The sequence below is a fragment of the Dendrobates tinctorius genome, unplaced genomic scaffold (genome assembly GCF_039654945.1).
Source record: "Dendrobates tinctorius isolate UK_male_01 unplaced genomic scaffold, ASM3965494v1 ptg000135l, whole genome shotgun sequence".
NCBI lineage: Eukaryota > Metazoa > Chordata > Amphibia > Anura > Dendrobatidae > Dendrobates > Dendrobates tinctorius.
In genome coordinates this window covers 10,729,654-10,746,815 of record NW_027361803.1, presented here as the reverse complement: position 1 = coordinate 10,746,815, position 17,162 = coordinate 10,729,654, and the positions used below count along the sequence as shown (strand labels likewise).

Genomic DNA, 17,162 nt, shown 5'->3' with positions numbered 1-17,162 from the left:
TTCTTAGTCAGATCAGTCAATGGCTTGGCAATACTAGAAAATTTTGCTATAAATTTCCGATAAAAATTAGCAAAACCCAAAAACTTCTGGAGGTCCTTCAAAGAAGTGGGCTGAACCCAATCATAAATGGCCTGTACCTTGGCAGGGTCCATTTCAATAGTTGACGGAGACAAAATAAATCCCAAAAATGAAATCCTCTGTACTCCAAAAAGGCATTTCGATCCTTTGACATACAGGGAATTCTCCCTCAAGATCCGGAACACAGTCCGAATATGTTCCACATGAGAATCCCAATCCTTGGAGAAGATCAAAATATCATCCAGATAGATAATCAAAAATTTATCCACAAAGTCTCGAAAAATATCTTTCATGAAGCACTGGAAGACAGAAGGGGCATTAGTGAGCCCAAAAGGCATCACCAGGTACTCAAAATGTCCCTCCGGAGTATTAAACGCCGTCTTCCATTCATCCCCCTGCTTAATGCGGATAAAATTATATGCCCCCCTGAGGTCAAGCTTGGTAAACCAGCAAGCACCTCTAACTCTAGAGAATAGATCCGAAATCAGGGGTAACGGATACTGATATTTAATAGTAATTTTATTGAGGGCACGATAATCAATACAAGGCCTTAAAGAACCATCCTTTTTGGCCACAAAAAAAAAACCGGCACCTAAGGGTGACGAGGATGGTCTAATATGACCCTTCTCCAACGCCTCCTTAATATAGGACCGCATAGCCTCGTGCTCGGGTACAGATAAATTGAAGAGCCGACCCTTGGGAAATTTACACCCCGGGCTTAGTTCAATTGCACAGTCATAACTCCTATGAGGAGGCAAGGACGCAGACTCATTCTCACTAAATACATCATAAAAGTCTGCCAAATAGTCAGGAACATCATGCGACTGAGGAGAGGTGGAAAAAACCGGAGCCTCACTAAAGGTACACCGACAACCCCAACTCACCACAGACACAGATTTCCAATCCAAAACTGGATTATGAATTTGCAACCAGGGAAACCCCAGCACAACGGCATCATGCAGACCATGCAACACCAAAAATCTGCAATTTTCTTGATGGTCTGGGGCGACCCGCATGACCACCTGGGTCCAAAACTGAGGTTTATTTTTAGCCAAAGGAGTAGCATCAATCCCCCTCAAAGGGATAGGCGTCTGCAGAGGTGTCATCGGAAATCCACAACGTTTAGCAAAATCCAAGTCCATTAGGTTTAGCGCTGCTCCCGAATCCACAAAAGCCTTGGCGGAAAATGTGGACAGGGAGCAGATCAGAGTAATTGCCAGGAGAAACTTAGGTTGAACACCACCAACAGAAAACGTGTGTGCAAAGCGTTTCTCTCGTTTAGGACAGACAGAAATAATATGCGAGGCATCGCCACAGAAAAAACACAGCTTATTACGCCTTCTGAACTCCTGACGTTGCGCCTTAGACAAAACTCTATCACATTGCGTAGGTTCAGACGTCTGTTCAACCGGTGGCAACACCTCTCGTGCAATCCTGCGTTCACGTAAACGCCGATCAACCTGAATGGCTAATGACATAGAATCGTCCAGACCAGAGGGAACAGGAAATCCCACCATAGTATCTTTTACGGCTTCTGACAAACCCTTCCGAAAGAGAGCAGCCAAGGCATTATCATTCCAGGTAGTAAGGACCGCCCACTTTCGGAACTTTTGACAGTACAACTCTGCAAAATCTCGACCCTGGTTCAATGTCAACAGGGTCTTTTCAGCCTGATCAATAGCATTAGGTTCGTCATACAACAACCCCAAAGCTTGAAAGAATGCGTTCACATTAGTCAGAATAGGATCATCTGGTTTCAAAGAAAACGCCCAATCCTGGGGATCGCCACGCAGCAAAGAGATGACAATTTTAACCTGCTGCGCGGAGCTCCCTGACGACTTAGGCTTTAAGGCAAAAAATAATTTACAATTATTTTTGAAGCTCAAAAATTTAGATCGATCCCCAAAAAATACATCAGGTGTAGGGATCTTTAGTTCAACAGCATGCGAACGAGCAAGGTAGGCGGAAATTCCCCACACTTCCGCAGCGAGCTGCTCCAGACGATCAGACAATTGCTATATCTCCATTGAGAGAGAAAAAAAAAAAATTCCCCCTACGGCCTCAGAGATATAGAGGAAAGAATATACAAACACCCTTTTTTTTTTTTTTTTTTCTTTTAAACACAATTCCTGCTATAGAGTACCCTAGGATCTGCAGTATGGCGGGTGATTCTGTTATGATTGAGTCACCGTAGGGGGCAAAAACAGAACTGCTAGCTAAGTCCAGAAAACCAGAGAAGTTGGCAGCTATCGGATTGCAGACCCCTGAACCTAACAACACAACTAGCAGTAGCCGTGGGGGGTTCCTACGATGCCCTAGACCCCTCAATCACAGCCGGAGAAATAACTAGGCCTAAAGAAAGAAAGGGGAAAACTAAACTGCCCCAGAGCAGACCCCAAAGCAATAGGCAGCCCCCAACATATAATGACGGTGAAGCAAGATGAAAACACTAACACAGACAGAAAGATAGACTGAGCAAAGACGGGGCCCAAACTACCTACATAGGAAAGGACAGGAAGGCTGCTGTCTGCAATCCGTGAAAAACCCTATGAAAATAAGAGCCAACAGACTGACAGTGAAAAAGGCCCTGAAGACGCTAGGCTTCAAAAAAGCTATGTCAGTACTCAGGAATATTCTGAAGACAGAGCTACAGGCAAAAGGAGATTCAGCTCACCCCAGCAGGGAATGGCAGAATCCAGAAAAGCAAGGAAAACAAAAACTAAACACTAATGCAAAACGGCAAAGCAGAAAAACTTAGCTTAGAGGAGCAGGAATCAGACTGGTGTCCTAGAAGTCCACAGAGAAATCACCCGCAGGGCAGAAGGGCGTCGGCAGCCTTATATCCAGTCCGTGACTCCACTCAGCCAGTCATCCTCATCAGGCTCAGGTGCCTGATAATCAGGCTCATTACCTTCCTTCACCAGAATAGGGAGTTCACCAGACCTCAGTGACGAAGGGGAAAATGAACTCACAACAGGAGTGTGGTTGGGGCACTATACCTATTCTGTGGTCCTTTCTTGGGTTCTTTAGTTCAGGGAGTGTGGTTGGTAGTCTGTATCTATTCTGGGGTCCTGTCTTGGGTCTGATGTAGTTAAGGGAGTGAGGTTTATGATCTGTATTAATTTCAAGGAGATCATTTTCACTACTTGCTTGGGTCACACTTTGACAGTCAACTCAGTACATCTTATTTTTGAATTGCACCAATGTGACTTCCCAAAAAAAGGTAAATATGTGTTAAGAAATGCCATACTGGACCCCTGGCTTTAAAGGAAGGCCGACATGATGGGGTTAATGCGGGAATAGAAAGAGCTGCATAGTTTTGAGAGTAATAGGTTTGAAGAAGAATGTAGGCGGGGATAGGACGTGGCAGGAGAGGTAGGAGGGGAAAGTATATAAGGGACGGCCATTTGCCTGTGATCAACCATTTTAGGTGACCCTTAGCAAGAACTAGGATCGACCACCCACCCTCCCTTTTATTATTTATCACAGATATTGTTTGGGGATTGCAGTCATGGGGTTCTCATGGGGATCTTTGTGTTTGTCAAATAGAAGAATGTTTATATTTTATATGTCATAGCAGTAAGGCATGGGGGAGGTCCTCGAAATTGGAGGAGTTGGATAATGGTGGACCGGTGGGGGGGGGGGGGGATCTCATGAGGTTCTGGACTCCCCCTAGATGGAATTAAGTGATGACGGGTGTTTAAATAATCCCAGGGAAGGTATTGAATGGCCCTCGACTAATAGTTATGTTCATTGGCCAGGTTAGTTAATAGGTGCCTCTGAGCTGGTGCATAGGGGCTAGAGGTAAGACATGACCTGGTGCCAGGTGGGCTTAGTAGACCTGTTGTTTATAGGTTTTGGGCTTCGGGGACAACAAAAAAACACATAATAAAAAATAGCCTCACCAAAACCTTGTCAAATGACAAATGCACTAGCAGGATGCAGCAGGCCCCCTCTGATAAAGGCTGGGGCAGCACAGGTGCACCCTACTGATGAGAACAACCAGTCACCCAACCAGACAATGGAGGGGCTGGCTGCCTAGTAGAAAAAATGCACACAGGGCTTGGGCTTCGAGGACCACCCCTCTAGGAGGTCGTTGTTTTTATAATGTTTGTTAATAAGTGTTAATAAAAGGCTGCGGGAGGGGGATCTTCCAAAGAAGTGTTAAACTAAGCTCAGGTGACTCGATAATACCCCTTTGTCATGTTGTACCATCTTTTTGCCTAGACAAAGGCTTGGTGGACAACGTTGCTTTGGACTTCTAGGTAGTTTTTGTAAATGAAAGCTGCGCTCTGTCTTGTTGGTGTTGTTATACTGTTTGTTATATAATGGAGAGAAACCTTCATTGTTATTGTTGTGCGGATGTAAAATAAGTTTCTCCATCTGTCGGTTCTTTCAGAACATCTCACAAGGAACGTTCCTCCAGCGTATGAACTGGTAGATCCAGTCAAGGTAGATGAGTATGGAAAATTCTTATCCTATACCCTAACCCATCATGAAAATCTCCGGCGAAGAAAGCGGCACGCCCGTCCTCAGAAGGTGCACTACAGGGTCCAACAGGGAACTACGGACTTATATTTCAACATGACCATAAATGAAGGATTTCTGTCTGATGACTATATTCTTGAAAGACGAACTGGGAACCAAAGTGGAGTAAGGATTACCCCTCGTTCGGGACTTACCTGTCATCTCACCGGCACAGTGCTACATCCTGAGGTCGGGATCGGATATGCGACTTTTAGCGCTTGCGATGGACTGGTAAGAAGAACCTAAATTGATATTATATAAAGATCTGAAAAGTATTTCTACAATGTCACGTGGTTTTTTTTTACACTTTTTTTAAAGTTTATAATCTCTTAGTTATCGGGGAAAAGCCTTTGACAACCAATATGGCCACCAATATAGCTTCCACTGTAGTTGTCGCTCTCTGACTCCAGAGTCCTCGATGTGGAGACATCAATGTTCTCACGTAGACAATCTCTAGAATTCTTCACCTTCCGCCAATGTTTGTAGCCCTCAACGCATTTATGTCCATGGAGAATGAGAAGTGACGAAAGCGGGTCAAAAAGTCATGGGCTGCTCTTGTTATGTCTTTATGGTCAACTCATCACTTCAGAAAGATGTGATTGGATCGGCCAACTTATGAGATGTCATCTGAGAGTTGGTCGGAAGCCATGGCGGCAGGATAAAATCGAAGAATTCTATAACTACATTGGCAAATTTTTTTTTTTTTGGCACCTTGGAATAATTACGTTTTTTCTTAAAAGAAAAATTTATTTTCTGCATCAAAGTCTCATGTTCCTCAGATGGTTTCAATATTTCCTATATTATTATTTGTTGAATCCAGGGGGGGTCACTAAACTTTACAAAAAGTCTTGATACATTGTGGACACTTCTTAGTAATTTTGATGGTGTAGGTCTACCGATCGTCACTACTAAAGAGCATTTATAACAAAAGTTTTTTAAAAAGTTTATTAAATATGAATCCTTTTAACAGTTCATTTTTTATCAATTCTTATTTAGTGTAAAGGGTCAATCTGAAGGATTAGTAATGGGTACATACAATATACACTTGACCGGTGTTTCTTTTTGACTCCCTGGTGGTAATATTTGGAAAACGTGGTATTGCTGTATATACTGCAGGAATCTTAGAGCAATATTATAGACTTTTTAGGAAGCGTTATTAGGTTGTGGCACAACATTTGGACTCCTGTGACTAACTAACTAAATCCTATCCTCTTCCCGCTCTTTTTGTGCAAACTAAACTCCACCTGCCTCCCAGCACGCTTCGTGTTCCAAGCAGGGAGCCACCAAAGGGTGCTTTGCTACACTACTATGTTGTGTGGGATGCAGGTGTTGGAGTGTGGTCAGGTGTCTCCACCTTACCTGGATAGTGGGGTACCACACCTCAGAAAGAGGAGGTGCAATACCTCTGTGGCGACTGAACCCTCAGGGGCGCCACATACACATATATTCTTGTTAGGTCCTTGCTCCTGGTAGTTCTTCTAATAGTTCGCCACAGAAGTTGTGGGATCAGACGTCATCTCAAATAAGGTATTGGTTTTGTCAGATAAACCCCCTGTCACACGTTCTTGGAGTCTCGGTGACTGTAATTATCCCCACTCCGATCACATCAAAATAGTTTAAATCGCCTTATCTAAAGCCAGATAAATAAGCAAATAGAATAAGCACATAATCCAAAAAACACATACAGAATAAAAACAGAAAATAAAAATGAATATAAATTAAAAGAAAAAGAGATACCTATCTAAGGATGGCAGGAAGAAATAGATTGACAGGTCATAGAAATGGCGCAAAACTGAGTGACTCGTTTAAACCATGTGGCGTCATGGTCCCAAGGACCATGATCCACCTACATTCCTTCTGCGCAAGGAGGCGTTTAATATTGCCTCCTCTAATTCCATTTTTTATGTGTTGAATGCCCCTTACTAGGAAAGATTTAGGGTCACAGTTATGCACTAGCTTGTAGTGCCTGGGTATTGGTTTCACGGACATGTTCACGGACGCGTAACTTTAATTGGCAACTCGTTAGGCCAACATAGATTTTTGGACACCCACAGGTCACATAATAAATAACTTGAGCAGTGTTACAAGTTATGTGTTGTCTAAGGCTACTTTCACACATCAGGTTTTCGGCGTCAGGCGCGATCCGGCGTCGTGCCGGAATGCCGGATCCGGCAAATGTTTTGTAAAACCTGATGTGCCGGATCCGGTTTTCTGCCGGATCCGTCTTGTTCTTGACAGACAAAACCGGATCCGTCTCATCCGGTTCATCCGTTTTTCTATCCGTTTTTTCGACGGATTACGCCGGATCCGGTTTTTAAAATTGACCCTTGTGGCCCCTCAAGGCAGAGTACACTGGCAGGATGACAGAGTGTGAAAGATTTGTGCCCTAACCAAACTTGTGTACCTTCTGGACCAACAGTATATACCTTTGCCAACCAAAGTTGGCTATCTTGTCATGGTCTTACTATTTTTAGCTTTAGGCCACAGGTGTGTACCTGGTTGTGTTTTATGCAAAGTATTTCACCTTTTAACAAAAGTTGTGTACATTGTTAGGAAATCACCAACAATAAACACAACTTTTTAGGTGAAATACTTTGCTTCAAACACAACCAGGAACACAACTGTGGCAAAAAGCTAACATTTACCCACAGTTATACCTGGTTTTGAATACCTTTTTACCTTTGAAATACCCTGTATTTAACCTTTTTTTTAAACATAGTTCGCCGCAGAAAGAAAAGACAGACAACCATTGTGAAACGATAATTTAACTTTTATTTAAGATTTTTTTTTTTTTTTTAAATTTTTTAAAGTGCAAATAACTTTTTTAATAAAGGTTTTAAACCCAATGGGCATTTTTATTAAAAAACACACATTACAATTCTGTGTATTGTGGGGTGGAAATACTGCTGGAGGGGCTGCGGGACACTTCGACACTGGGTGTGTGGAGAGAGGACTGGGATCGTGGTGGGGAAGGAACAGTTAGAGGTGATGGTGTGGAAAAAACTACAGAATGGGTGGACATGTGGGAAGCAGAAGAGGTGGTGGGTGGTGGAGTGGAGGGTTGGGCAGGGACTGTAGGAGCAGATGATGTTGATGGAAAGTTGTATGGGGAAGGAGTTTGGTACGGGGAAGGAGTTTGGTACGGGGCAGGTTGCTGGAAGTGGGGAGATGACTGGTACTGGGGAGGTTGCTGGTACTGGGGAGGTTGCTGGTATGTAGTAGGAGGGGGAGGATGAAAAGTGGCTGGAGGGGGTGCAGATGTAATAGGAGGGGGAGGATGGAAAGTGGCTGGAGGGGGTGCAGGTGGAGGAACTACAGTGGTGGGAGGTGGAGGTTGGGAGGTAACCTGCTGTAGAGCACCGTGGCACGAATGCATTACATGCATCTGCTGGGCAGGAGAGAGCGTTTCCATGTGCTCCACAACAGACCTGAAAAAGGTGTGGTTTGGCGAAGATCTTGCTTCTGAATGCATGGTTTGCAGAAGTGTCTTCACCTCCAGAATGCTGGAGTTGATCTGCTGAAAGCCTGCGGAGATTTGCTCTGACAAGACTTTGAGACAGTTCTGGAAAGATGCATTCAGATGCAATAACTCTTGCGCATAACTCTTTTCCTGACCCCTCTGCCGCTGCCGCCCAGTACCCGCAGGTGTACTAGAGGCGGCAGGGGCAGAAGGGTGGGGTAAAGGGAAAGCGATCTCCTCACCAGCAGCTTCATGTAATGTAGGCGGCCACGATGCTCCTGTGCTGGTGGATGGGACAGATGGGTCGAATGTGTGGGAAGGCAGGGAAGGTGCAGATGTACCGGGGCGGTCGAAGTGTCCCTCGGTGCCGGTCTCCTCAGGGATCGCTTCAGAAGGGTCCAATCGTGCAGGCTCCCGAGTGCTGCTCACCGTGCTGTGGAATAAAGAGAAAAAAAAACAATTAAAATACTGACATGGTATGGCCCTGGCTGAAAAAAAAAAGTTACATCTTTTTCACATGTGGTGTGTAATATTTACCTTCTGGTGAGCATTGTTTCCCGGAGGAACGACAGGGCTTGTGCGTACTTGTACTTGCTCCTGCGTCCTTCAGATCCACTCGGGGCCCGCATCTCTTTATTGAACTCCTTCTTGAAACGATCCCTCACAGACCGCCACCGATTCACAATTCTGTTCCCTGAAACGAGAAAGGAGTGGTTAGTATACAACATCAGTGTTTCACAAACTCCAGTCCTCATGGTCTCCAGGGGTCATGTTTTCAGGATTTCAATAGTAAATAGAAATCCTGAACACATGATCCGTGGGGACCACGAGGACTGGAGTTCGGGAAACACTGGTTTACATCAAGCAACCGTTACTGTATATACTTACGCTCTTTAATCTGGTCCCGAGCTTCGAGGTCCTCCCAGCGGCCCACAAGGAGAGAACAGATTTCCTCCCAGAGTCGTCGGGTAATGATCAGGTCAGCGTGGCGGCGGTCAGCCATATTCCAGAGCGGCTCCCTTTCTCTGACGAGATCGATGAGGCGGTCCACATCAATCCCTCCATCCTCACCGTCAGAGTCGGGAGCACGCTGTGAAGGCTGTTAAAGAAAAAGACAAAAATAACATAATTAGCCTCCACAAAAGAAATGAAATAAAAAGTGCCAAAAAACAAAGCAAAAATATTTATACTTACACGCAGGTGACCGCCGCGTTGCTGTCGCCGACGACCCTGGGAGGCACTGCGAGGACCTCTTGGCCGAGCACCAGATTGGGAAGACTAGAGAAGAAAACAAAAAATGTTATGAGTTTGGATGTAGGCATTTGTTTGCTGTGTGTGGTCTGCAGAACATTGTTTTCTATGTGTTGTGTGTAGTGTGATGTTGTGTTTCTGCGTTTGATGCAAAAAACTTACGAATTGTGAGCCCACTCCAAGCGTCTGTCCACCCCTTCCTTCTTCTTCTGGGAGCTCCTCTTCATCTTGTGATTCCTGTTTTGAAATAAAAGGCAATGAATAGACATATATTACAGAGATGATGGATTTTGGAAATAAAAACTTACCGTCAAACGCTGACGATGCGAGGGAGGGCTCCCAGAAGAAGATGTGCTGTCCTGTTGATGGCCAGACTCCATGGCTGTGGGTATTGCTGCTGCCAGTGATGCCATTTCTGCTGCTGCTGCTGCTGCTGCATCTCTTTGGCGGCTGTTGAATAAAGAGAAACAAAGGGCCAATGAATATCTTGATATTCCATGGCCCTAGTTTGGAGGAATGGGGGATTTGATAATTACCGTTTCTCATCTGCTTCTGGACTCCCCTCCCGTTCAGCATGCTGCTCCATTTGGGGTGGTGCTGATGGTGCTGCTGCTGCATCTCTTTGGCGGCTGTTGAATAAAGAGAAACAAAGGGCCAATGAATATCTTGATATTCCATGGCCCTAGTTTGGAGGAATGGGGGATTTGATAATTACCGTCTCTCATCTGCTTCTGGACTCCCCTCCCGTTCAGCATGCTGCTCCATTTGGGGTGTTGCTGATGGTGCTGCTGCTGCAGATGTCTGCTGCCTTCTCCTGCGCCTGGTTGCTGTCTTGGGTGGCATGTTGGGTGTGGCTGAGGGTCCCATTGTCTTGCTTTTATATATCTCCTGTGGGCAGAGCTACTGAGCATGCTCAGACCAAAAAAAACGGATCCGGCCACCGGATCCGGCTTTCGCCGGATCCGGCGCATTGTGGCGCTCATAGGCTTTCATTGTGTGAAAAAGCCGGACGCGCCGGATCCGGCGTGTCCGGCTTTTTCGCCGGAGACAAAAAACGTTACAGTAGACGTTTTTTCCAGACGCCGGATCGCGACACATTGCGACACATTGCCGGATCCGGCGAAAACCGGATGAAACGCATGGCCATCCGGCGCGATCCGGCGCAAATGCAAGTCAATGGGGGGGAAACCGGATCCGGCATTGCATTTCGCCGGATCCGGTTTCTGTCAAAAGCGACGGATCGCGCCTGACGGCGAAAACCTGATGTGTGAAAGAGGCCTTATGGAATAAGTTTTCGTCAGCAGATTGAAATGATGATGTCCGTGAAACATTCTTGCACGCCATGCAGTTACCACAAGGAAAGCATCCTAATGGGGGGCCACGAGAGTCAAAAGGATTTTTTATATGTGGAACATAGTGTGAATGTACCAACATGTCCCCTAAATTGGGGCTTCTTCGGTATGTCATGAGTGGATGCTCAGAGACTACATTAACTAATGAGGGCTCTGTCTTCAGTATGTTCCAATGTTTAGTAAGTATGTCCCTCATTTTGTTCCATTCCCCATTAAAAGTTGAAATGAACCTGACATTGCCCAGCTCTTGTTGCATTTGTTTCTTAGTGGTTGATTGCAAAAGGGCTAACCGATTTGTTTTTCTTGCTCTATCAAAGCCCTTTTTAACACAACGTCGGCTGTAACCCCGATTGCAATAAGAAACAGGACCAACTCACCAACACTCAGCTGGAGGAGGAGGCTCTATCCATACTGGAGGAGTTACTGGGAGAACAAGACTCAAACCCCACAGGTTTATTATTATTGCAATCGGGGTATATATATAGTATTTTTGATCTATCTTGTTTTACTGACATGGCGGAACAAGTGTCCATTACATGCAATGATGGTGCGCTGTCAGTAGATTATGAGGTATGGGGCTGGCGTTGCCTGGGTGATGGTCTAGCACCGGCCGCACCCACGTGGCGTCTGCTCACTGCGACTCACACACTGGTGTTTCTGCTGTTGTCTGGGTGACGGTCTGGTGCGGGCCGCCCTCGGATGACGTCAGCACACCAGAGATCAGCGCTACCAACATGACGCATGCGCAGGGCTCTACCTGCTGATTGGCATACACCAGTCAGGTGTCCGCCTCTAGCCAGATATTTAATTGGGACACTCGCAGCTATAGCCACTCCCCCTGAGGAAGCGGTCCTGCATACCGCGAAACGCGCGTAGGGGTACACAAGCCGGCGCCTATAACATATCAAAGACATGATGGGTGTTTACTCTGCTTACTTAAGATTACTTTCTCTTTTCTCTCCTCTGTGGACATTGTGCAATATGCCTGGTAATGTGTTGCCTTGGCTGCACACTGCTGTGACTACCATGTATTTACCCTAAACGTTACACCGCAACCAACCGTGTGGTGGAGTCTGCTTCCCCCGGTCTCTATACATAATATACACAGACATCTGTGTTGATCACTAGATTAATGTTTGATTGACGGGGGCTGCACAATCCACTGCATTACTGGTTACTCACACCTAGCCCATTATTAATGGGTATTACCGCACACTACTATTTGGGCTATGTGCAATTTACTATAGGATCAATTCCGTTTAGTAGAAGTTTTGAATACCACTAGTTAACAGTTTTATTGCATAATTTCTCTTTGGAGTGTGTTTGAGGCAATCATACTTACCATCAGGCTGCTGACTTGCTCTTCTCTTTTTGGCTCCGGGTTATTTATGTGATAGTACCCATCTTACTGTTTTTTCACTAACCTGTATCTCTGTCATGTGCCTTTTTATTACTAATAAAATGTACAATGCTTGAAATGGATCTGGCCTCCACTTTTTCTCCAGTTTTTTCACTGGTTACAACTACAGTGGTAGACCATGCTCTGTGAGCTAAACACATCAGTAGCAGCTGCACAGATCTCTCTGTGGGTTTAATATTATGTATCAGCCGAGGTTTCAGGATGTTTAGCTCACAGAGCATTGTCTACACTGGTTACAATTGTACCCAGTGATAGACAATGCTCTGTGAGCTAAACAGAATTGTATCCAGTGTGGATAATTCTCTGTGAGCTAAACAGCCTGGGTTTTGTCATGATCTCAGTGCGGGTTTGACTCGCACACGTGGGGTTAATGTCTGGAACCAGTGCTGATGACTGGCATTTCTGGGGTTAAAGGTTGTGATCCCGGTGCAGGCTTACCTGCACACCTGGGGCTATGATTGTGGCCTCTCCCTGGTTCTGGGGGAGGCTTCTTATAGCCTCAGGACGCACCCATCCCCGTCAGTTATACTTTCGCCCTTGGCATTGTGTGGTGACCCCTGAGTGTGTTTGTGCTGTGTTCTGGTTACTTGATTCTCTGTGTATGACTCGGTCTGTTCTCTGGATATCGCTTTGGATTCTGCCTGGTACCTCCTATGTCTGTTTGGTTTTGATCTCTGCTTGGCCCTGATTATCCGTCCTGTCTCATCCCTGGTACTTTACTGATATCTCTGTGTATGACCTCCGTTTTGCCTGACTCTGAGTATTTCTGTATAGTGTCCTGCCATCTCTGAAAGCAGGAGGCTAAACCCCGCCCCCTTGCAGTCACATGACCGTAGGTCCCGTGTCTGCTTGCTAAACTTCAGCGTCCACAGGTCCTGTGTATCTGTACTTTCCGGCTGTATCTGACCCCGGGCCCCCCTACAGTGCGGGTGAGTCCCTGCTCAGCGGAGGCTGCACACCAGCGCTGGCAGGATCCTGACAGGTTTGTTTCAGGATGTTTAGCTCACAGAGCGTTGTCTACTCTGGTTACCATTGTATCCAGTGTTGATCATGCTCTTTGAGCTAAACAAACATAATTGTATCCACTGTAGACAATGCTCTGTGAGCTAAATACAGCAGCAGCTGCACAGATGTATCTGCTGGTGTGTATCAGTCTGGCAACGGTGATACTTAGCTCACAGAGCATTTTCTACATTGCTGAGAGCAGGTCCAGCATTGTATTGCGATAATTTAAACATTCTCCATTAACAGTAAGTACAGATCTAGAAAATGACGAGATATTGAATACAGAGGCCCCGATTCTTCAGTTTTCTGGAATAATTTGCTCTTCTTTTAGAGGCGTCAGTACAGTAATTGCGCCTAATTCCCTATACATTTTGTGCCATTTTTTTTTAGGTTGTCTTTCTTTTTTTAGCCTTTTTTTTTCTCAACAACTTTTCTTATCCAAATGTTTTAGACAGATTCCTAAAACGCAACTTTAGTTTTACTAAATGTTTCCCTTTTTTGGTGCATCTCACTTCAATTTTACTCTCTACCAAATTTACATCTTTTTAAATACTTTTGCAACTTTTTACTGTAACAAATTGCAAAAAAAAATTTGTTAAAAATAAAACACATTTTTTTAAAACAAATTTGTTGCCAAATTCATAAATAGCGAGCGAAATTTTGAAAAATTTGGCACAAAAAAATCGAATGCCGCAAGACAAAAAGAATAAGTGACTTAAAAAAAAATGATGAATCGGTGCCAATGTACTTTAGAAGGTTGGAGAACTTTATATTTCTGGAATGTTTACGCTGTCTGTATTCACATGAAACTGGAATCCCCCTTTAAATTTAGACAAGAATGCCGCTGCCTCTTTATTTTCGCGTTTGTCTTAGAATCACAAAGCTTTTCCGATTTTCTGTTTGACTTACAAAATGTAGAGAAACAGCTGTCCCTTTTTTTTTTTTCTGGCTTCAACATTAATAACCCGATATAAAACAGCCAGAAGCCGTCTGTTGACAGTGAAGGCGCCGACGGTACCAGCTGCCTGTTTTGGACACTGGTTTTAGACAATGCGCCGCTCCGCTTGTTTGGCATTTTTAAAGATCGCTTTGAAGAACTCTATCCTTTTGTAGAAGAAAGGGAGCAGCCATGCGGACGGCGACTGAATGACGAGTGTTGTTGTTTTCTCAGCAGTTTTTAATAATCTAGTGTATGCAGAATATCGCTGACATATTCAGATTTGAAGGGAAGAATATGGATAATCCTTTACATACAACTATATTGTTTCTGTCTGTGAGAGTCCTGCTGCCAAAAAAAATTGAATTCTGTCATTTTGGATGGAAAAGAGAAAAGATTATTTAAAAAGGTTGTCTCATCACTAAATATCCCTTTAAATGAAACTTAACAGCACAATATTACTACTGAAACTAATGATACAGCTGTATAGGTCTTATTACAACGATAAAAATGATACCGGTCTTGTAGCAATCCGACGTGCCAGCGCTGAGAAATCAAGCTTTGAAATAATATGCAAATTAGCCTGGAAGTGCTCATCAAATGCATTGACACGCCCCCAATGCACTTCCAGGCAAATTTGCCTGTGACTTCAAAGCTTGATTTCTCAGCGCTGGAACATCCGATTACTACAAGACAGGTGTCATTTTTATTGTTGTACTAGGACCTATACAGCCATACCACTAGTTTAGTAATAAAATGGTCCTGATGGGTTTTCTTTAATTGAGGGTCAGTGCTTCAAACACCTCAGAAAAAAGTTGACTTTTGCAGTGGTATAAGCTATCAGTGTGCATAAATTTATGATGTTTCTGTGTCGCCATATGGTGTCTCCATAATTCTGAGAATATCTCCATAATGCAGAATCCCTTGTAACCTGATACAATTGTTTTGGCAGGTCCTTTGTAGACATTCTGAAGTTCAGTAGGGCCCATACACGTCTATGAATGCCTGATTTTGCTCTTTAAAACTCAGTGATCAGTCGCAAAGTGAAAAATCAGGGCGGTTGAAATCTATGTAATAATAATTAAATCATAATTTTATTTCTACAGCACCAACGAATTCTGCAGCACTTTACAATTCAGAGAGGATGTGAACAAGCGATATAAGACATTACACAGCGATACATTGTTCAACAATTAAACCAAAGGAGTGACGGCCCTGCGGACAAGCTTATAATCTATGAGGAAATAGGGGGCACAAAGAGGAAAAAGTGCCTGTCTTGTAGGGTCCATCATTATAATAAAAACGGGGGTTCAAATAACTCTCCATTAACCGGTCATCGGCCAATGTCTATAAAAGCACGGATGATACAAAGTTCTGCTGAGTGCATGGAGGGGGTGGGAACAGATGACAGGAGGGACAAGGTTATGGGGAACGGTTAGGAATAGAGAACAGGGAATAGTTTGATTAGTGAGATGAGGGGATAGGCCAGTCTAAAGAATTGTCATATTTGAGCACGCTTAAAACTGTGGATACTGGAAATTAACCAGACTGTCTGGGGAACTGGTGCAGCACAGGAGAAGTCTTTAAGACAGCAGTGGGACTAAGGTTCAGATTATAATGGATTTAATCTTAGGTCATTAGGGAAATGAAGTTTAGGTAGGGTGGTAGACAGAGATGAGGAGGAGATGTAGTTTGGTGCAATACTGTAGAGAGCATGGGTAGGGTGGTAGACAGAGATGAGGTGGAGATATAGGGAGGTGCAGCACTGTGGAGAGGATGGGTAGGGTGGTAGACAGATGAGGAGGAAATGTAGGGCGGTGCAGCACTGTAGAGAGGACAGGTAGGGTGGTAGAAAGAGATGAAGAGGAGATGTAGGGCAGTGCAGCACTGTGGAGAGGACGGTAGGGTGGTAGACAGAGATGAGGAAATGTACGGTGGTGCAGTACTGTGGAGAGGACGGATAGGGTGGTAGAAAGAGATGAGGAGGAGATGTAGGGTGGTGCAGTACTGTGAAAAGGACAGGTAGAGTGGTAGAAAGAGATGAGGAGGAGTTGTAGGGCAGTGCAGCACTGTGGAGAGGACAGGTAGGGTGGTAGAAAGAGATGAAGAGGAGATGTAGGGCAGTGCAGCACTGTGGAGAGGACGGTTAGGGTGGTAGACAGATGAGGAGGAAATGTAGGGCGGTGCAGCACTGTGGAGAGGACAGGTAGGGTGGTAGAAAGAGATGAAGAGGAGATGTAGGGCAGTTAAGCACTGTGGAGAGGACAGGTAGGGTGGTAGAAAGAGATGAGGAGGAGATGTAGGGTGGTGCAGTACTGTGGAGAGGACGGGTAGGGTGGCAGACAGAGATGAGGAGGAGATGTAGGAAAGTGCAGCACTGTGGAGAGGACGGGTAGGGTGGTAGACAGATGAGGAGGAAATGTAGGGTGGTGCAGCACTGTGGAGAGGACAGGTAGGGTGGTAGAAAGAGATGAAGAAGAGATGTAGGGCAGTGCAGCACTGTGGATAGGACAGGTAGGGTGGTAGAAAGAGACGAGGAGGAGATGTAGGGTGGTGCAGTACTGTGGAGAGGACGGGTAGGGTGGTAGAAAGAGATGAGGAGATGTAGGGTGGTGCAGTACTGTGAAAAGGACAGGTAGGGTGGTAGAAAGAGATGAGGAGGAGTTGTAGGGCAGTGCAGCACTGTGGAGAGGACAGGTAGGGTGGTAGCAAGAGATGAAGAGGAGATGTAGGGCAGTGCAGCACTGTGGAGAGGACGGGTAGGGTGGTAGACAGATGAGGAGGAAATGTAGGGTGGTGCAGCACTGTGGAGAGGACAGGTAGGGTGGTAGAAAGAGATGAAGAGGAGATGTAGGGCAGTGCAGCACTGTGGATAGGACGGGTAGGGTGGTAGAAAGAGACGAGGAGGAGATGTAGGGTGGTGCAGTACTGTGGAGAGGACGGGTAGGGTGGTAGAAAGAGATGAGGAGGAGATGTAGGGTGGTGCAGTACTGTGAAAAGGACAGGTAGGGTGGTAGAAAGAGATGAGGAGGAGTTGTAGGGCAGTGCAGCACTGTGGAGAGGACAGGTAGGGTGGTAGAAAGAGATGAAGAGGAGATGTAGGGCAGTGCAGCACTGTGGAGAGGACGGGTA

At 45.2% G+C, this 17,162-nt stretch overlaps 1 protein-coding gene across 1 annotated transcript in view; it reads left to right on the top strand.

The window, feature by feature from the left end:
- The window catches only part of ADAMTS12 (ADAM metallopeptidase with thrombospondin type 1 motif 12), a 609,414-nt gene that overhangs the window by 38,114 nt on the left and 554,138 nt on the right, over window positions 1–17,162 (top strand). Inside the window, exon 2 of the mRNA XM_073543900.1 lies at window positions 4,478–4,836. Within this exon, the coding sequence (XP_073400001.1) occupies window positions 4,478–4,836 (359 nt within the window). The remainder of the gene's footprint in view (window positions 1–4,477; window positions 4,837–17,162) is intronic.